This window comes from Oncorhynchus gorbuscha, linkage group LG19 (assembly GCF_021184085.1).
Source record: "Oncorhynchus gorbuscha isolate QuinsamMale2020 ecotype Even-year linkage group LG19, OgorEven_v1.0, whole genome shotgun sequence".
NCBI classification, from domain to species: Eukaryota; Metazoa; Chordata; class Actinopteri; order Salmoniformes; family Salmonidae; genus Oncorhynchus; species Oncorhynchus gorbuscha.
The window spans coordinates 20,992,168-21,009,930 of NC_060191.1; the positions used below are offsets into that span (position 1 = coordinate 20,992,168).

Genomic DNA, 17,763 nt, shown 5'->3' on the forward strand with positions numbered 1-17,763 from the left:
ATGTTGACAATAACTTATTTTAACATCGGCATCATCATGTCACGACTGAACTGCCCCAAACTCCCACTGATGTGACAAATTGCATAACTTCCACTTCAAATAAAAACGGAGTTAAGCTCCAACCAAGTGATTGAATACAACCTACAACTGAGGCTGATACATACAGCCAATGATGTGTGTATATATATATATATATATCATTGGATACAGCTGATATAACCCACAAGTAAACCTGCCCATAGGTAACCCCAATAGCGGAACTGAAGGAGAATGAAGGTTGGAAGGCCAATACGTTAGGTGCCAGTGTGCCTAAAAGGCTGGTGATTTTCTGGCTGTTTTAGCTAGCCACCGTTAGCTACTTGGGGCTAACCATTGGGAAATATTACCCAGTCATAACATGAGGAAGATCTACCACCGGTAATAATTATTTTGTATTTATAATTCGGAGTAGCTCGTAATAAGCATTCGGTTTCGTGAACGTAAAGATGGTTATATACAGTTATATAAACAAATAATCTGTGTTGTATTTATCTAACTAGCTAGGCTAGCCGCCTGAAGCTAACGGGACAGGATGTTCTTCTTGTAGGGCGTGGCATGTTAAATGACAGACAGCGTGGATAGCCAAACATAATATAGCACCTATGCGGAGTAGCCAATCGGAAGCAAGTATTACGAGAACCCCGACAGGAATTGCACGGAAACGACACGTGATATGTTTATAAAGCGGCAGGCGGTAGCTTTTCGGCGCCATTTCATTGTAGAACTGTTCGGCTTTTATTTAGTGGAAACATAACAGTGGACAAATTCGGAACATAAAAAGAATCCGGATCCATCCTGATGGAAACGGCCGTTAACCCGCCCCTTGACAGGTACCTTTAGGAACATTGTACCTTCAGGCTCGGGTCGGACCTGATTTTGCAGGCGTGACAATTAACACGAATCGGGACGGAATGGCTAAACCTAGTTAGCGAATATTCACTGTCGGTGCATCAGCTCGCTAACTAGTCTTTTCTCAACTCTGACACGAACCAATGAAAATAGTCCGTTGGCTAGTAAGATGTAAATATAGAGATGTTTTTTGTTCATAACACCCCCTTAGATAGTTAACCATACAGTGAGGTTGATATTGACTTGTGTGAGTCAGCCTACTCTAACTTAGTGCTGGGAGATTGTTCAGAATTGGCTGTGGTGATGAAACGCTTCATTGAGCGGCACTGCGCCACCGCCATTTTCCTGCTATAAATCTTAATGACAGAGAAATAAACTGAGCTAGGGCCGCAGATGTGCAATGTATTTGCAGCTTATTCAGTTGCCCTAACCCGGTTGTTTACTTTCTGATGTTCGCCAGCAAACGTTAGCGTCCTGGCTAACTAGATTGGTAGCTAGCTGGATTCAGTTGTTGACATGCGATGGTTCCAAGCTAACCAGCTAAGTTAGCGTTTTCACAAATGGGGTCTCACATAAACAAGCTAGTAACATGAGGAGCTAATTGGATAGTTGAATAAGGGTTTAAGTCACAGGAGTTTGACGGTTTTGACTGACGATCCTGAGGGTCTGTTTTGGCGTCGGTGTGTTTACACACACTCAAAAAGGCGGTGCGGCGACACTGATCCCACGCAATGACTATAAATAAGCGCGGAAGCCTCGCCTCTCTGCCGGCTGAAATGATTGCCACAGTTAAGAATGAAAGCATATCACAATTTAACTAGCTAATGCATTTGATTATTGCCTATTACCGGTTAAGACCCACAAATCAAAGTGAATTCAACGAAAATACTTGGGAGATTAGGCTAAGTATAACAAGTACTCATAGAGAGAGCAGTAAACTGGGCAACATACTGTAATGACACTGGCAGGGAGCATGCCTCAAACCCTCGACCTTATAGCCCGAAGTCCAGCGCGCGATCGACTGTGCAAAAGCATGCTCAAACGGCAGTCGATATCCGTGCTTATAAATCCAGGGTCGTTACACTACTCTCTCCTTTCAAAGAGCGCGTCCTCGCGCTCGCTTGCGACTCTACGTCTTATAGGAACGCGCTCACCGGCCAAGCACACGCACTGTCTTGAATGCAAGGTCCGATCACTTCTGACACCAATGGAATGAAACAGGCCTCGAACCCTCTACCTTCTAGCCAGAAGTCCAGCACGCTATCGACTGTGCCCCAAAAGCATGCTCAAGCGGCAGAGTCGATATCACCCTGGGCTAGAAGGTCGCGGCAGAGTCGATATCTGTGCTTATAAACCCAGGGTTATAAAACTATCAGTCTTTGCCCCTGGTTATTCATGAATAATATTATTAATGCATTTCCATACTTTGCAGCTCTTTCTCCAAACGTTTAACTTAACAATGCCATGTTGTGTTTGGGTGTGTGTAAGTCCTGAGATGGAAAATCAGCTCATGAGCTTTGCCTCCCTTTGTGTGTCAGTGGGATGGCATGTGCGTGCTGTGTGAGCCCTGGGCGACTGGGAGAAAATTGGCAATCTGGTCCACACAGTGCAAAAGATGGAAGCGAATAGAGGGAGAACCTGCATGTTGTCACAATTCTACCACTGAATGCAGGTTTAACTGCCCTCAATGCTGCCCGAGGGATTTCCCATCCAGTGATCTGGGTTGCCGGGGCTGTGCCAAAAGTGGCAGCCTATTGATAGAATCCTTATGGCATTGGTGAGGGAGCAGATGGCAAAGGGCCTGTGTTGGCGAAGGGTTCCTTCCTAATGCTTTCTGTAGGGCAATGAAGTATCGCAAAGATCAAGCACATTGTAGCTTACTACTTTTGAAATGCCAGAGCTGAGGGATAATTTTAGCATATGAATGAGGTTCTGTATTTCTCCCCTCATACTACATCCCCTTCTGTCTTCCCACCGCCTGTCCTGTCTATCCCACTACTTACATTTACATTTAAGTCATTTAGCAGACGCTCTTATCCAGAGCTTCAACCTCTCTCACCATTTGTTCCTCTCTCCTGGTCAGCAGCTCTCTGGGAGTGGTGGGGCTGTCTGGCGGCGGGATGGAGCACCATGCCTCGGGCCAAGGCAAGCGCATGCGGAAGCCCTCGCTGCTGTATGAAGGCTTTGAGAGCCCTCAGCTACCGTACGCGCCGCCCCCTCCCCCGGTCCAGCCCCCCGTCAGGGACCCCGGCCGGCAGGGCTGCATGACCAACCAGCTGCAGTTCCTCCAGAAGGCTATGATCAAGTCCCTGTGGAGGCACCATTTTGCCTGGCCATTCCATGAGCCAGTGGATGCCTTCAGACTCAACCTCCCAGTGAGTTACACTGTTTGTTTATAAACAAGTGTAGAGATCAGTGGTCACCAACAGTGGTCCTAGAGAGCCATAGGAGTTGCAAGCTTTTACAACCCACCACCATGTAGGCCTACACCTATGAGCGTTTATACATAGTTTACATCCTCGCCACACCACCTTTCAACTGTCATTACTCTTTTTCTTTATTCCATTCTTTCTTATTCTAGGATTATCACAAGATCATCAAGCAGCCCATGGACATGGGAACCATCAAGAAGCGGCTGGAGAACAACTACTATCGCAGCGCCAGTGAGTGCATGCAGGACTTCAACACCATGTTCACCAACTGCTACATCTACAACAAGGTATGGCCATAATATTTACATATGTGTAGGTCAGGCTAATGCATCAATGACAACAGACCTAATATAGTTATCTAATTTATCACAAGTCCTTTCCATATTCACAGCAACGGTAGATGTACCGGTGTTAACTGGATTTAGATTATAAAGTGCCTGTGGCCTCTTCTCCTCTCCCAGCCCACAGATGACATAGTGCTGATGGCCCAGTCCCTGGAGAAGGTGTTCCTGCAGAAGGTGGCCCAGATGCCCCAGGAGGAGATTGAGCTGCCCCCTCCTGCCCCCAGGGGCAAACCGGGCAAGCCTGGCAAAGGAGGCCGCAAATCCAACGGTGAGTCACTCTGGAGATTGTGGTGGGGAAAAGCAGGCAAGAGCAATGTTCAACGACGAGTTGGTGGATGTACTGTGTATGTTTGGTAAAAGATGAGTTGGAACAACCTGTTTAATGTGTAGTGCACTGTACATCTTTGGCCATAATATTCTTGGCAGTATTATCACCATGGGTGTGTTCTTGGGCCTGATTTTTCTCTGCCCATCTTACAGCGTCAAAAGCTCACCAGGTCCCTGCAGTGTCCCAGTCAGCATACTCCTCCTCTGACACGGGTGACTCAGACACCCCCCCTCTGACCATGCTGCCCAAGAGTCTGCCCCCCACACAGCTGCTGAGCCTGCCCCCCACACTGCCCACCGCTAAGGTACCTCACCACACTTCACTCAAGATGCTAAGACCTGAATAGGAACTTGCTATAGTACTGTACATCGTATTGATGCTACACACTTGTTGCTGCTGCTTTCACACTGTATATTGGCTATAGAATACCATACTATAACTCTTCTCTCTCCCTGTGCAGAAGAAGGGAGTGAAGCGGAAGGCGGACACCACCACTCCCTCCAACATGATGACCATGCCCCTGGCTGTAGGAGGGGGTCGGATGGTGGGCCTGGGGAAAGGAGGCCACGGGCAAGGCCTGAGCCATGACCCCTCCACCCTCTCCCTCACCTCCCTGGGGGACATGGACCCCCCTCCCAGCCTGGTTAGAGGACCCATGGGCCCAGGGGGTCCCGTTCTGCTCCAGCCCATGATGGCTGGAGGCGGGAAGACCCTGGCTCGGCGCGGTGGCAGTGGACGCCCCATCAAGCCCCCCAAGAAAGACCTGCCGGACTCTGTGCAGCCAAAGGCGCCACGGCGGGCCAAGCTGAGTCAACAGCTGCGTTACTGTAGCAGCGTGCTGAAGGATCTGCTGTCCAAGAAACACGCGGCCTACGCCTGGCCCTTCTACAAGCCCGTGGACGCCTCGGCCCTGGGCCTGCACGACTACCACGACATCATCAAGTGCCCCATGGACCTCAGCAACATCAAGGTCAGCTTGCAAGCTAGAGATGTCATATTGCCTTGACTCAATGAGAACTGAATGTGGCTGAAATACACAGTTCATGGATTATTACCTCCTATCTTCTCAGATTTGTTTTGCGTGGATTTCTGTCACAGTATGAAACTAAGGAGGCTTATCCCTATCTGGAGTCCTCTCCTTTATATGTTGGAGTTTAAAACAGTCTTTTCTCTCTCCCATTATTCTCTCAGAGGAGGATGGACAGTCGGGAGTACAGGGATTCGCAGCAGTTTTCCGCTGACGTCCGACTCATGTTCTCCAACTGCTACAAATACAACCCCCCCGACCATGACGTAGTGGGCATGGCCCGCAAGCTGCAGGTGAGCTCTGTTTTGTCAACACAATTCACCCTGGAACCCTTAGTTCACCTTTGTTGCTTGACCTCTGTCCACTGCATGCTCAGGGGGTTTTACTTGGAATGACTGCGATATGTGGTAGTCTACCTTGGCAGAATGCAATGACTGAAAGTCACTGGATAAGTCTACTTATTGTCTAATCTATAAATTGTTTAGACTCCATTTCTCTGTTCTGTCCCTACAACTTTGTTTCTTGTGATAACTGTTATTACTGTGTAACAAAACAAAAGGGACGTGATCCACAATGGAGTAAAAAACAAGCTCACTCCGTTTTGTCCATCTGTCCAACTAGGACGTGTTCGAGTTCCGCTTTGCCAAGATGCCCGACGAGCCCCTCCAGCAGGCTCCTCCCAAGTCCCGAGGCATGGGCGGTGGCATGGGCACTCACGCTCACGGCGGCGGTGACTCCTCGTCTTCGTCGTCATCGTCGTCCTCCTCCTCCTCGTCGGAGAGCGAGCCCAGCAGCGAGAGCGAGAGCAGCTCTGACAGCGAGGAGGAGCGAGCACACCGCCTGGCCGAGTTACAGGACCAGGTGTGTACACAGGTAGACTCAACCCCCCGTTCACCGAACACACCGCACCACATACCTAACACAGGCCAGCTTTCATCTACACACCACAAGCATAGACTGCATCAAGAGTTTTAGACTTCTCTCCAACACAGGTTTTTCTAATATTCAGACAAATCCATGCTAGTATGCATACTTTCACTCAGTTGGTGTACATGTTCATACAAGTACTCTCTGTGTTCAAACATGTATTTTCACAAGCCTGCTATTTGCTGTATTTTCTTACTGTTAGTCTATGGTAGGCCGTCTTTGTAAATGAGAATTTGTTCTTAACTGACTTGCCTAGTTAAATAAATAAAATATCACAGTATTCCTTCATGATCTAGCCATATAAGCAAAGTGTATTTGTCCAGTTGAACACTCCACCTCTGGTCTGCCCCATGGTCACAGCTCCGAGCCGTACACGAGCAGTTGGCAGCCCTCTCCCAGGGCCCAATTGTCAAGAACAAGAAGAAGAGAGAGAAGAAAGACAAGAAGGAGAAAAAGAAGAAGAAGAAGCCGGAGAAGCGAAGCCGAGGACGGCCCAGCACGGCGGTAGGCTGTGAGGACTGGGAGATGCCGACGATAAAGCCGGTGAGGACTCCGAAGAGTAAATCCAGTAGCAGGAGCTCAGCTCCCGCCTCCTCACAGGGCAAGAGAGGCCCTGGCAAGAAGGGCAGCAAGTAAGCACACACTGACCTCAAACACAACCTTTCTCTTTGCTTTTATTTGCTGTTTTCAGTCTCATTTTGTAGACTTTCACATTGCTTCCTCTTCTACCTTTTCTGTTTCCTCACTTTGCTTTTTAAAAAGTTTCTTACACCATTTTCTACTTCCTCTCTTTCATCACAATCCAATTTCCAACTTGACCTGCATTTGTTTCTCTAGAAACTACAGTGGGATTGCAGAGTACAGATTATTGTACGGGGCAGTATATCAAGTTCATTTTGATAAGAGATTAAAATATAATGAATTGAGGTGATAAAAAAAAAAAGTAAATGTGTCAATGTAGGTTGTCATTATATTTGGCGTGAGGTCACGAGAAATGATTACCAAAAAATGTATAATTGGGTCCCCACAAGTTCGGCGTAAAAAAAAATGGGCTCCGTGTTGGAAAAGTTTGCATACAATTTCTCTAGGACTAATCCATGGCCTCTAACAGCTTCCCTCTCCCTAGAAACACCAAGAAGTCCCAGGCTTCTACCATGCCCTACTACGCCCCGCCGGCATTCTCCATGCTGCCCCACTATGACTCCGAGGAGGAGGAGGAGACGACTCCCATGTCATACGACGAGAAGCGCCAGCTGAGCCTGGACATCAACAAGCTGCCCGGCGAAAAGCTGGGCCGTGTTGTCCACATCATCCAGTCCCGCGAGCCCTCGCTGCGCGACACCAACCCCGAGGAGATCGAGATCGACTTTGAGACGCTCAAGCCGTCAACGCTGCGCGAGCTGGAGCGCTACGTCATGTCGTGCCTGAGGAAGAAGCCCCGTAAGCCCTATGGTGAGGGGGAACGAATAGCAATAGCTAATGCTAGTATGGTGTGAATGGGAATGCATCATGTTGTCACTGCAGACGCTTGCTAATGCCTTGTTATGCTACAAAGGACTGATGCTACAAGCTGGTGCTGTGGTGATAAAATGCTACATGCTAGCGCTCTGGTTGACTAATACCATACAAAAGGAACTAGTCTTTCACTATGGAATGTTTGGATATGTATGTGAGGGCTGAGTATGTAACCTTTAACCTGTCTTCCTGTCTGTGTGTAACAGTGAAGAAAGGGGGCCCCGGCAAGTCCAGAGAGGAACTGGCCCTGGAGAAGAAGAGTGAGCTGGAGAGGAGGCTGCAGGATGTCAGCGGACAGCTCAACTCTGGCAAGAAACCCCAGAAACCCAAGGGTGAGGGCCACATGCACACAGACACACGGAACTGCTGTTGCACATGTAGCATTTAGCATTGAGATAAATACTAATCCTATTACCCCCTTTGTGTCTCTCTTGCAGCGGAGAAGCTCAGTGGCGTGGAGCCTCACGCCCAGCCCTCCCGCCTCAGCGGCAGCAGCTCCAGCTCGGACTCTTCCTCCTCCTCGTCATCCTCCTCCTCTGACACCAGTGAATCAGACTCTGGTTGATGAGACAGTGGGAGAAGGAGGGAACCCCCGTCCCCCCGTCGAAGCTCAGGGACATGTGGCAGCCCCAGGACGAAGTCTCCTGGGACAGTCAAGGGAGGGAAAAGAGTGCCCCTCCCTCGAAAGGCACCCCAGCTAGAACAATCCAAGATGAATGATGGTGGGATTAGGGTGGAGGACGCGTGAAGGTCACTAAGGATACTGAAGACCAGAAACATATTGAGAGTTCAGCCAGGTTTAAGAACGGCTGCCATGTTAGAGCCTTTATTTTTGAAATGTTGGTAATATGACAATACGAGAGCGCCTCTGACAGTTCCCTATGAAATGACCATTCAGGATAATGTATAGCCAAGTCTTTACTCTGTTGTGGTTTCAACAAATTGCATATCTGCTTTCACTGGACATCTTCATAGCTTTTGAAACTATCAGAAATAAACAGTGCAGAAGCGTCAATCATTACTTACAACGGCTATGGAGGAGGAAGTGGTGCTCTCGGAATGTTCAGACAGAAACCACATCGGACCAACTCTGACTGCACAAGACCCCCAACACAAACGCCTTGTTATCCCTCTCCTCCCTGTGTAAATACTTGTACAATTTATCTACGTTTCTTTTATAAAGAATAATTTTATGGCGATCCCCCAAAGATGGAGACTGAGGAGTAGTGAAAGGATGTGGAGAGATGTGTTGGACACTTCTTGATGTGCAATCATAGATTGATAAGAACTGAATGGGTATAAGCAGTATGGCAGAAAGCCCACTTTGCCCTTCCGGAAAGCTATGTGGAGTGAGTATTGTAATGCTTACAATGATCTGTTCTCTCACTACGAGGCCGTCACTGTCTAGTGGTCGATTTTCAGATCTGGTAGTTGTCTTTTCTGTCACTTCTTATAGCTGCAGTCACGAGTCGGTACTTTTTGTTGTTGTTGCTTTGTGTTTCATTTTACATCTGTTCTTACTGCTTACAGACCCAACATTCAGCTGGATATAAAGTTCAGAGGCAGGAGAGTTTGATTTCCATTCCATATGTTACTCTTGAGAGATCTAACTAATGACACGTGTCATACATGTATGGCACTTACCATTTAAGAAACAGCCCGTGGGTCATTTCTCAGGAAAGGAGTAGGTTTCTTGATGGTGACACTGCAGTCTTAATCACAGCGGTCGTAGAAACTGATCGCTTTGCAGATCTAAGCAACTCCGTTCATTCTGTTTGTGCTTAAAGGAAAATTCTCCCAATCATTTGTCATTTTGTTTCGTTAGTCCACTGTTACAGTTCCACAATGTTTTGTAGGTCAGCCATAACGTTTTCAACATTAGAACATTCAGAATACAGTCAGTGTCACAGTATGATGTGCTTTGTAAGCTAACTGTTGGTTAGCTGTTACATCACCATGTACACAGGAGCAGATATCCTACGTTGAAGTCTGGACCAAGAGATAGACCAGATGAGATGTATAGAAGCTAGGCTGTTAGATCTAAGGAAATTGTGTGTGTATATATGTATAGTACTGTATTTCAGTGTTTCTACCAGTGAGTCTATTTTCCTGTCTTGCTTTTCTTTTATACTCTATATTTATCCTCTTCCGCTTAGTCCTGCTTTATTATTCCAGAACATGTCCTGAACATTGTTTGGCCTCCTGGTTGACTGGCATGCTTCTGAGCAGCAATCCAGTCATTTGAAAATTGTATATATTAAAATGAGACCTTCTATAAAGCCTTTTCTATTTGTTTGTAATATGTATACACAGTACACCCCTATTTATACAGTACCTATAGAAAGTATTCAGACCCCTTGACCTTTTGCACAAAGCATTGTTCTAAAACTGATTGAATTATTTGTTTTCCTCAATCTACACACAAGACCCCATAAGCAAAAACAGGTTTTTAGAAATATTTGCTAATTTATCATTTGAAAATATCACATTTACGTAAGTATTCAGACCCTTTACTCAGTACTTTGTTGAAGAACCTTTGGCAATGACTACAGCCTCGAATCTTATTGGGTATGACGCTACAAGCTTAGCACACCTGTATTTGGAGATCCTCAAGTTCTGTCAGGTTGGATGGGGAGTGTTGCTGCACAGCTAATTTCAGGTCTCCAGAGGTGTTCGATAGGGTTCAAGTCCAGTCTCTTGCTGGGTCATTCAAGACTTGACCTGAAGCCAGTCCTGCGTTGTCTTGGCTGTGTGCTTAGGGTCGTTGTCCTGTTGGAAGGTGAACCCAGTCTGAGGTTGAGTGCTCTGGAACAGGTTTTCATCCAGGAACTCTGTACTTTGATCTGTTCATCTTTTCCTTGATCCTGACTAGTGTAACGGATGTGAAATGGCTAGCTAGTTAGCGGTGGTGCGCGCTAAATAGCGGTTCAATCGGTGAAGTCACTTGCTATGAGATCTTGAAGTAGTGGTTACCCTTGCTCTGCAAGGGCCGCGGCTTTTGTGGAGCGATGGGTAACGATGCTTCGTGGGTGACTGTTGATGTGTGCAGAGGGTCCCTGGTTCGCGAGGGGACGGTCTAAAGTTATACTGTTACACTAGTGTCCCATTCCCTGCAACTGAAAAACATCCCCACAGCATGATGCTGCCACCACCATGCTTAACCATATGGATGGTGCCAGGTTTCCTCCAGATGTGACACTTGGCATTCAGGCCAAAGAGTTCAATCTTAATTTCATCAGACCAGAGAATCTGGTTTCTTATGGTCAGAGTCTTTAGGTGCCTTTTGGCAAACTCCAAGTGGGCTGTCATGTGCCTTTTACTAAGGAGTGGCTTTCATCTGGCCACTCTACCACAAAGGCCTGATTGGTGGAGTGCTGCACAGATGGTTGTACTTCTGGAAGGTTCTCCCATCTCAACAGAGGAATTCTAGATTTCTGTCAGAGTGACCTTTGGGTTCTTGGTCACACCCCTGACCAAGGCTCTTTCCCCTTGATTGTTCGGTTTGGCCGGGCGGCCAGCTCTAACTAGAGCCTTGATGGTTCCAAACTTTCCATGTAAGAATGATGGAGGGCACTGTTCTTGTGGACTTTCAATGCTGCATAATTTTTTTGGTACCCTTCTCCATATCTGTGCCTCGACAATCCTGTCTCTGAGCTCTACGGACAATTCCTTCGTCCTCATGGCTTGGTTTTTGCTCTGACATGCACTGTCAACTGTGGGACCTTATATAGAAAGGTGTGCCTTTCCAAATTTTGTCCAATTAATTGAATTTACCACAGGTGGACTCCCAAGTTGTAGAAACATCAAGGATAATCAATGGAAACAGGTTGCACCTGAGCTCAAATTCGAGTCTCATAGCAAAGGGTCTGAATACTTACGTAAATAAGGTATTTCTGTTTCTCATGGTCTGAGAGTCGTTAAGGGCCTTTTGGCAAACGTGCTGTCATGTGCCTTTTATTGAGGAGTGGCTTCTGTCTGGCCACTCTACCATAAAGGCCTGATTGGTGGAGTGCTGTAGAGATGGTTGTCCTTCTGGAAGGTTCTCCCATCTCCACAGAGAAACTCTAGAGCTCTGTCAGAGTGACCATTGGGTTCTGACCAAGGCCCTTCTTCCCTGAATGCTCAGTTGGCCGGGCGGCCAGCTCTAAGAGTCATGGTGGTTCCAAACTAATTCCATTTAACAACGAGGGAAGCCACTGTGTTCTTGGGGACCTTCAATGCTGCAGAAATGTTTTGGTACCCTTCCCCAGATCTGTGCCTCAACTTTTCTAAATCATGTCCAATCAATTGAATTTACCACAGGTGGAGTCCAAATCAAGGAGTAGAAACATCTCAAGGATGATCAATGGAAACAGGATGCACCTGAGCTCAATATCGAGTCTCATAGCAAAGGGTGTGAATACTTATGTAAATAAGGTATTTCTGTTTTCTATTTTTTATAAATTTGGTACAATGTATAAACCTGTTTTCGCTAAGTCATTATGAGGTATTGTGTGTAGGTTGCTGAGGATTATATAAAAAAAATATGTTAGAATAAGGCTGTAACCTAACACAATTGGGAAAAAGTCAAGGGGTCTGAATACTTTCCAAAGGCACTGTGTGATAGTGTGTATGTGTGTGTATATACACTGCTCAAACAAATATGAGGTCTAGCATTGTCTTGCATTAGGAGGAACCCAGGGCCAACCGCACCAGCATATGGTCTCACAAGGGGTCTGAGGATCTCATCTCGGTACCTAATGGCAGTCAGGCGACCTCTGGCGAGCACATGGAGGGCTGTGCGGCCCCCCAAAGAAATGCCACCCCACAACATGACTGACCCACCACCAAACCGGTCATGCTGGAGGATGTTGCAGGCAGCTGAACGTTCTCCACGGCGTCTCCAGACTCTGTCACGTCTGTCACATGTGCTCAGTGTGAACCTGCTTTCATCTGTGAAGAGCACAGGGCGCCAGTGGCGAATTTGCCAATCTTGGTGTTCTCTGGCAAATGCCAAACGTCCTGCACGGTGTTGGGCTGTAAGCATAACCCCCACCTGTGGACGTCGGGCCCTCATACCACCCTCATGGAGTCCGTTTCTGACCGTTTGAGCAGACACATGCACATTTGTGGCCTGCTGGGGGTCATTTTGCAGGGCTCTATCAGTGCTCCTCCTCCTTGCACAAAGGCGGAGGTAGCGGTCCGGTTGCTGGGTTGTTTCCCTCCTACGGCCTCCTCCACGTCTCCTGATGTACTGGCCTGTCTCCTGGTAGCGCCTCCATGCTCTGGACACTACGCTGACAGACACAGCAAACCTTCTTGCCACAGCTCGCATTGATGAGCCACTTGTGTGGGTTGTAGACTCCGTCTCATGCTACCACTAGAGTGAAAGCACCGCCAGCATTCAAAAGTGACCAAAACATCAGCCAGGAAGCATAGGAACTGAGAAGTGGTCTGTGGTCACCACCTGCAGAACCATGTGATTTTCTGGATTTTTTTCTCTCATTTTGTATGTGTACCTATGATGAAAATTACAGGCCTCTCATCTTTTTAAGTGGGAGAATTTGCACAATTGGTGGCTTACTAAATACTTTTTTGCCCCACTGTATATATATATATGTATATATATAATATACAGAGTAGAAATTTTAATACAACAATTTCAAAGATTTTACTGAGTTACAGTTCATATAAGAGAGACAGTCAATTGAAAATCGGTCAATTTAAATAAATTAGGCCATAGCCTATGGATTGGTTTGGGTCAGAAAACCAGTCCATATCTGGTGTGTCCACCAATTTGCCTAATGCCGCGCGTTTCCCGGCTGTTGATTGTGGCCTGTGAAATGTTGTCCCACTCCTCTTCAATGGCTGTGCGAAGTTGCTGGATATTGGCGGGAACACGCTGTTGTACACGTCGACCGAGAGCATCCCAAACATACTCAATGGTTGACATCTGGTGGGTATGCAGGTCATGGAAGAACTGGGACATTTCCTGCTTCCAGAAATTATGTACAGCACCTTGAGACATGGCGCTGTGCATTATCATGTTGAAAACATGAGGTGATGGCGTTGGATGATTTGAAGGACAAAGGGCCTCGGGATCTCGTCGCGGTATCTCCATCAGTGGAGGCTGCTGAGGGGAGAGAGCTCATAATAATTAGCGGAACTGAAAAAATGAAATGGTTTCCAGGTGTTTGATGCCATATGTTTGGTGTATTAGTAGATACCGTTCCACTGATTCCGCTCCAGTCATTACAACGAGCACGTTTTCCCCAATTTAGATGCCACCAATCTCATGTGCTGTGCATTCAAATTGCTATCGATAAAATGCAATTGTGTTCGTTATCCATAGTTTACGACTGCCCATACCACAACCCCACAACCACCGTGGGGCACTCTTCACAACAACGCCATACATGCTGTCTGCCTGGTAGTTGAAACTGGGATTAATCCATGAAGAAGACACTTCTCCAGCATGCCAGTGGACATCGAAGGTGAACATTTGCCCACTGAAGTCGGTGACGCCAAACTGCAGTCAGGCCAAGACCCTGGTGAGGACAACGAGCACGCAGGCGAGCTTACCTGAGAAGGTTTCTGACAGTTTGTGCAGAAATACTTTGGTTGTGCAAACCCACAGTTCCATCAATGTCCGGGTGGCTGGTCTAAGACGACCCCGCAGGTGAAGAAGCCGGATGTGGAGGTCCTGGGCTGGCGTGGTTACCTGTGGTCTGCTGTTGTGAGGCCGGTTGGACGTACAGTTTAATTAACAATAAAGGGCAGACACTGTAATGATCATGACTCCACAGTAGGTGGCAGCAGTCAGACGTGGGCAATGCCAGGGCGATGCTGATCATTCAGATAGAAATGTATTGTGTAGAATGCAGAATAGGGAGTCATGTCCCAGCGCTATTTATTGAGTTTCTATCTGCAAAGTTCTGAATGTTTCACCTCTTTGATACACCCTAGTTGTGTGTAAGGTGTGCCATGCATGCTCAGAATGACTAATGTTCTCTATGTAATAACCATAGATATGGTAATAACATCAGTGTCATCAAGATAACAGATTCAATTGGCTGATGACATTGAGGAAGTCACCTGACACCTTCAGCAGCACTGTTTGGAGTACTACACAATAATCAGAACATTACTGATAAGCCTTACTGGACAAGTGTACTTAGGATGGGGTGCAGAGTGTTCCTGTTTTATACTGTGTGTTTGTCTACTGTCACACTGCCAAAGTAAGTCCACTTTCACTTTTTTCATGTGAGAGAGAAAGGAAGCAGACTGGGAATTATTTTGCTTGCAAGAATCACTTTAGCATACTGCGTTCCGGTGTTCTATTCCGTAAACACATAGATGCAGACAGCTGCTTTACATCAGTTCCCATTGTTATTAAAACAACATTTTACTGAAAGGCGTAATCAAATGAATTATATTGCATTCAACATCGCTCGTACTCTTTGGCAAAGCATGCTACTAGACAGCAAGATGTGTCATTTTCCGTCTTAACTTTTGTTATTGAACACAGGCAAACATTTGCTGCAGTTTTTGACCTTCTGCCAAAATAACGGCACTAGCGACGAAGAGTATGACGTGGAGTTTGATGGACATGAGCTCTTCTACCCAGCAGTGGACAACTGACCCAGGGACTGCCTCACGAAGTGTACGTGTCCCTCGGAACCTGCCAGTACAACATCCCCCGCTGCATTGTGGGAGAAAAGAGCCCGCCAGAGGCAATAGGTGAGTGCTGTTTCTGCAAAGTCACACCCCAGCTAGCACATCATTATCTGAGAACCATTTCTGAGACTGTTTCTTAGAGCTTGGTGAGAGCGTGGTTGTCCTATGGTTATTTTGCGTACAACCTTACCACAACTTTCTGGGAATGATGCAGGGCAGTTGCTTGACTTTGGAACATTCTCAGCACATTTAAGGAACTTGACAAAGTGGTTTGATATTGGGAATGTTCTGAAATAGTTCAAAGAAGGTTAAGAAACAACATTATTGTGTGAGAATTTCAGTACCTCAGCATAACTTTTAATCATGGTTCCATTTTGCGATGTTCTCATTGTACAGAGAATGTTAAAAAGACATTCCATAAAAAACACAAGAAAATGTTTAACGTTCTAATAATGTTATTTAGAAACATGCATTCTGTTCTCAGCGTCAATAAAACACTCTCTTGTTAACTGTGTTCAGGTGTTATGGCCATGCCCATTAATTGGGCACACCTGATCTTAATGAGTACTTGTTTTCTTTGAAATGGGGTCTGTTTGAATAGACTAAAATGAACAGCTTTGTATGCCTTAAAATGCTAGCTCCATCCTGGTGGTGCAGTGGACTAAGGTGTCTTCTATAACAAATTGGTTTGGTGTTTTTCCGAACTCTGGTGCATTTAGCCCCTTAATTCAGTTCGTTTGGACTGGTGTGAACACTATCCCTACATGTACATACTACCTCAATTAGCCCGACTACCCGGTGCCCCCGCACATTGACTCTGCACTGGTACCACCTGTATATAGCCTCGCTACTGTTATTTTCACTGTCATTTGAGTTGTTTTTCTTATCTATTGTTTACCTAATACCTATTTTTGTAAACTTACAAGCCCTAACCAACAGTGCAATTTTTAAGAAAGCATTTCACTGTAAGGTCTACTACACCTGTTGTATTCGACACACTGACAAATAAACTTTGATTTGATCCGCACTCTGGAGTGCACAAAACAATGGACTAAAAAGGGTGCAGGTTATTGGTTATGTGATGAAATTCATACAGTGTAATAACGAATTGACACTCTCCTCGATCACTCTACCACTCATCGGTGGTCACCGAGGTGAGAGGACGAAGGAGTGCCCAAATTAGAATCCCCCCTCCCCAACAGAGGTGCCCACCTCCCACATATACTCCCAGAGAGAGGTGGAGCTGGGGGTCCCCAACACACTCATCTGCCAGGTCAGTGATTTCCACTCAACACCCGTGGATGTGACTTGGACCAGGAACGAGCAGCCGGTGGGAGAGAGGACTGTCATTCAGACCCAGTACTACTCCAATAAAGACATCAGCTTCAGGATCTTCTCCTACCTGAGCATCACACCTCAGGAGGGGGACATCTACTCCTGTAGTGTGGGTCACGTCAGCCTGCAGGAACCCCTCACCAGGATCTGGGGTGAGTCACTGCTGGTGTGACCTTATACTGTAGGGTACGACGCAGAGAAAGGTGGGATGTTATTGATACTGTATTAGGGACACTAACAAGTTAATTGTTTCTTCACTATATGTGTCCACTGAGGTTGAAGTGGACACGGATCACCAGACTGCAGAGACAGCAGTGTGTGTCGGAGGTGTGACTCTAGGAGTGGTGGGAGTAGCATCAGGAGTGTGGTTTATTTAAAAAGCCAAGAGGTCTGGTTGGGCCTTAAGAACATAGGCAACAATCAGCTCTCAGCGATACAGCAAGGACTCCATGCACCAATACCAAGGACAATTATCATATTCAGCAACCTACAACTACGCTGGCGACCAATATAATGCAGTTCACTATTTCCTACATTTGATTCATAATCTTAATAAAATACTTCTTAATTGCTTTTCAGACCGGGACATGTTTTTTTTGGCTTTGGTAATGTAGGCACTACACATTTATTCAATGTCAAATTTCTGTATTACATGAAAATAAGAAATACTTGTTACTGTATTCTTTGTGGGTGTTTTCTTCCTTTAGGTGTACTTCTCAGTTTGTAAACCTGCAACATGGTTATTAGCCTTGGCTATTATAATTTGTATAAAAGGAAGTGGTTGGTTACTGTTGCACAAAGATAATGCAGTGACTCAGGGAAACCATATGAGGAATTTTATATTTTTCCAACACACCACCCAAACCAGAAATATCTCATTCTGTCCATGTGAGGACTGATATTAACTTCAACTCATTCCACAGGTTATCACTTACCTTACAAAACGTATTTAAAAAAATTGACATTTGTTTTGTCAGGTGTGGCAAGGGAAAACAACTATTTTCACTCAATATCAGAAACAGTTTACAGCAGTATAGCAAGGGGGGACCTTATTGGATACCAAGGTGGAGCTTAATCTTATTTGTCACACAGTGGGATGTACCTGTCAATGATAGCTGCTTCAACTGGTAGACTTCAGTGTAGTTATTTGTCTCTATCTGGGTGACTGGATGCACCATGGCTCTCTGCTGGGTCTATTGGGTGACTGGATGCACCATGGCTCTCTGCTGGGTCTATTGGGTGACTGGATGCACCATGGCTCTCTGCTGGGTCTATTGGGTGACTGGATGCACCATGGCTCTCTGCTGGGTC

At 46.3% G+C, this 17,763-nt stretch overlaps 2 protein-coding genes across 10 annotated transcripts; both read left to right on the plus strand.

Moving 5' to 3' along the window:
- Positions 1 to 279: 279 nt before the first annotated feature.
- On the plus strand, positions 280 to 9,740 carry LOC124005446 (bromodomain-containing protein 2-like). 7 transcript variants are annotated; one of them, XM_046314723.1, is made up of 12 exons: positions 280 to 417; positions 2,975 to 3,263; positions 3,470 to 3,607; positions 3,782 to 3,932; positions 4,145 to 4,296; positions 4,453 to 4,962; positions 5,184 to 5,312; positions 5,641 to 5,892; positions 6,307 to 6,578; positions 7,058 to 7,398; positions 7,668 to 7,793; positions 7,899 to 9,740. In XM_046314723.1, exons 1-12 carry the CDS (start codon positions 398 to 400, stop codon positions 8,024 to 8,026), a joined length of 2,508 nt encoding a protein of 835 aa, XP_046170679.1. In that variant the 5' UTR covers positions 280 to 397; the 3' UTR covers positions 8,027 to 9,740. The 7 variants fall into 7 exon arrangements, with proteins under 7 accessions (XP_046170679.1, XP_046170674.1, XP_046170678.1 ...); XM_046314718.1 differs by lacking the exon at positions 280 to 417 and adding an exon at positions 722 to 869 and having other exon boundaries at positions 2,972 to 3,263; XM_046314722.1 differs by lacking the exon at positions 280 to 417 and adding an exon at positions 722 to 869 and having other exon boundaries at positions 2,972 to 3,263; positions 7,073 to 7,398.
- A 3,990-nt stretch (positions 9,741 to 13,730) lies between these two features.
- LOC124006459 (rano class II histocompatibility antigen, B alpha chain-like) lies at positions 13,731 to 17,025 on the plus strand. 3 transcript variants are annotated; one of them, XM_046316481.1, is made up of 3 exons: positions 13,731 to 14,678; positions 15,068 to 15,180; positions 16,320 to 17,025. In XM_046316481.1, exons 1-3 carry the CDS (start codon positions 14,620 to 14,622, stop codon positions 16,622 to 16,624), a joined length of 477 nt encoding a protein of 158 aa, XP_046172437.1. In that variant the 5' UTR covers positions 13,731 to 14,619; the 3' UTR covers positions 16,625 to 17,025. The 3 variants fall into 3 exon arrangements, 1 of the variants encoding a protein (XP_046172437.1); XR_006833785.1 differs by having other exon boundaries at positions 14,557 to 14,678; positions 14,969 to 15,180; positions 16,320 to 16,334; XR_006833784.1 differs by lacking the exon at positions 16,320 to 17,025 and having other exon boundaries at positions 14,557 to 14,678; positions 14,969 to 15,241.
- Positions 17,026 to 17,763: the final 738 nt, after the last annotated feature.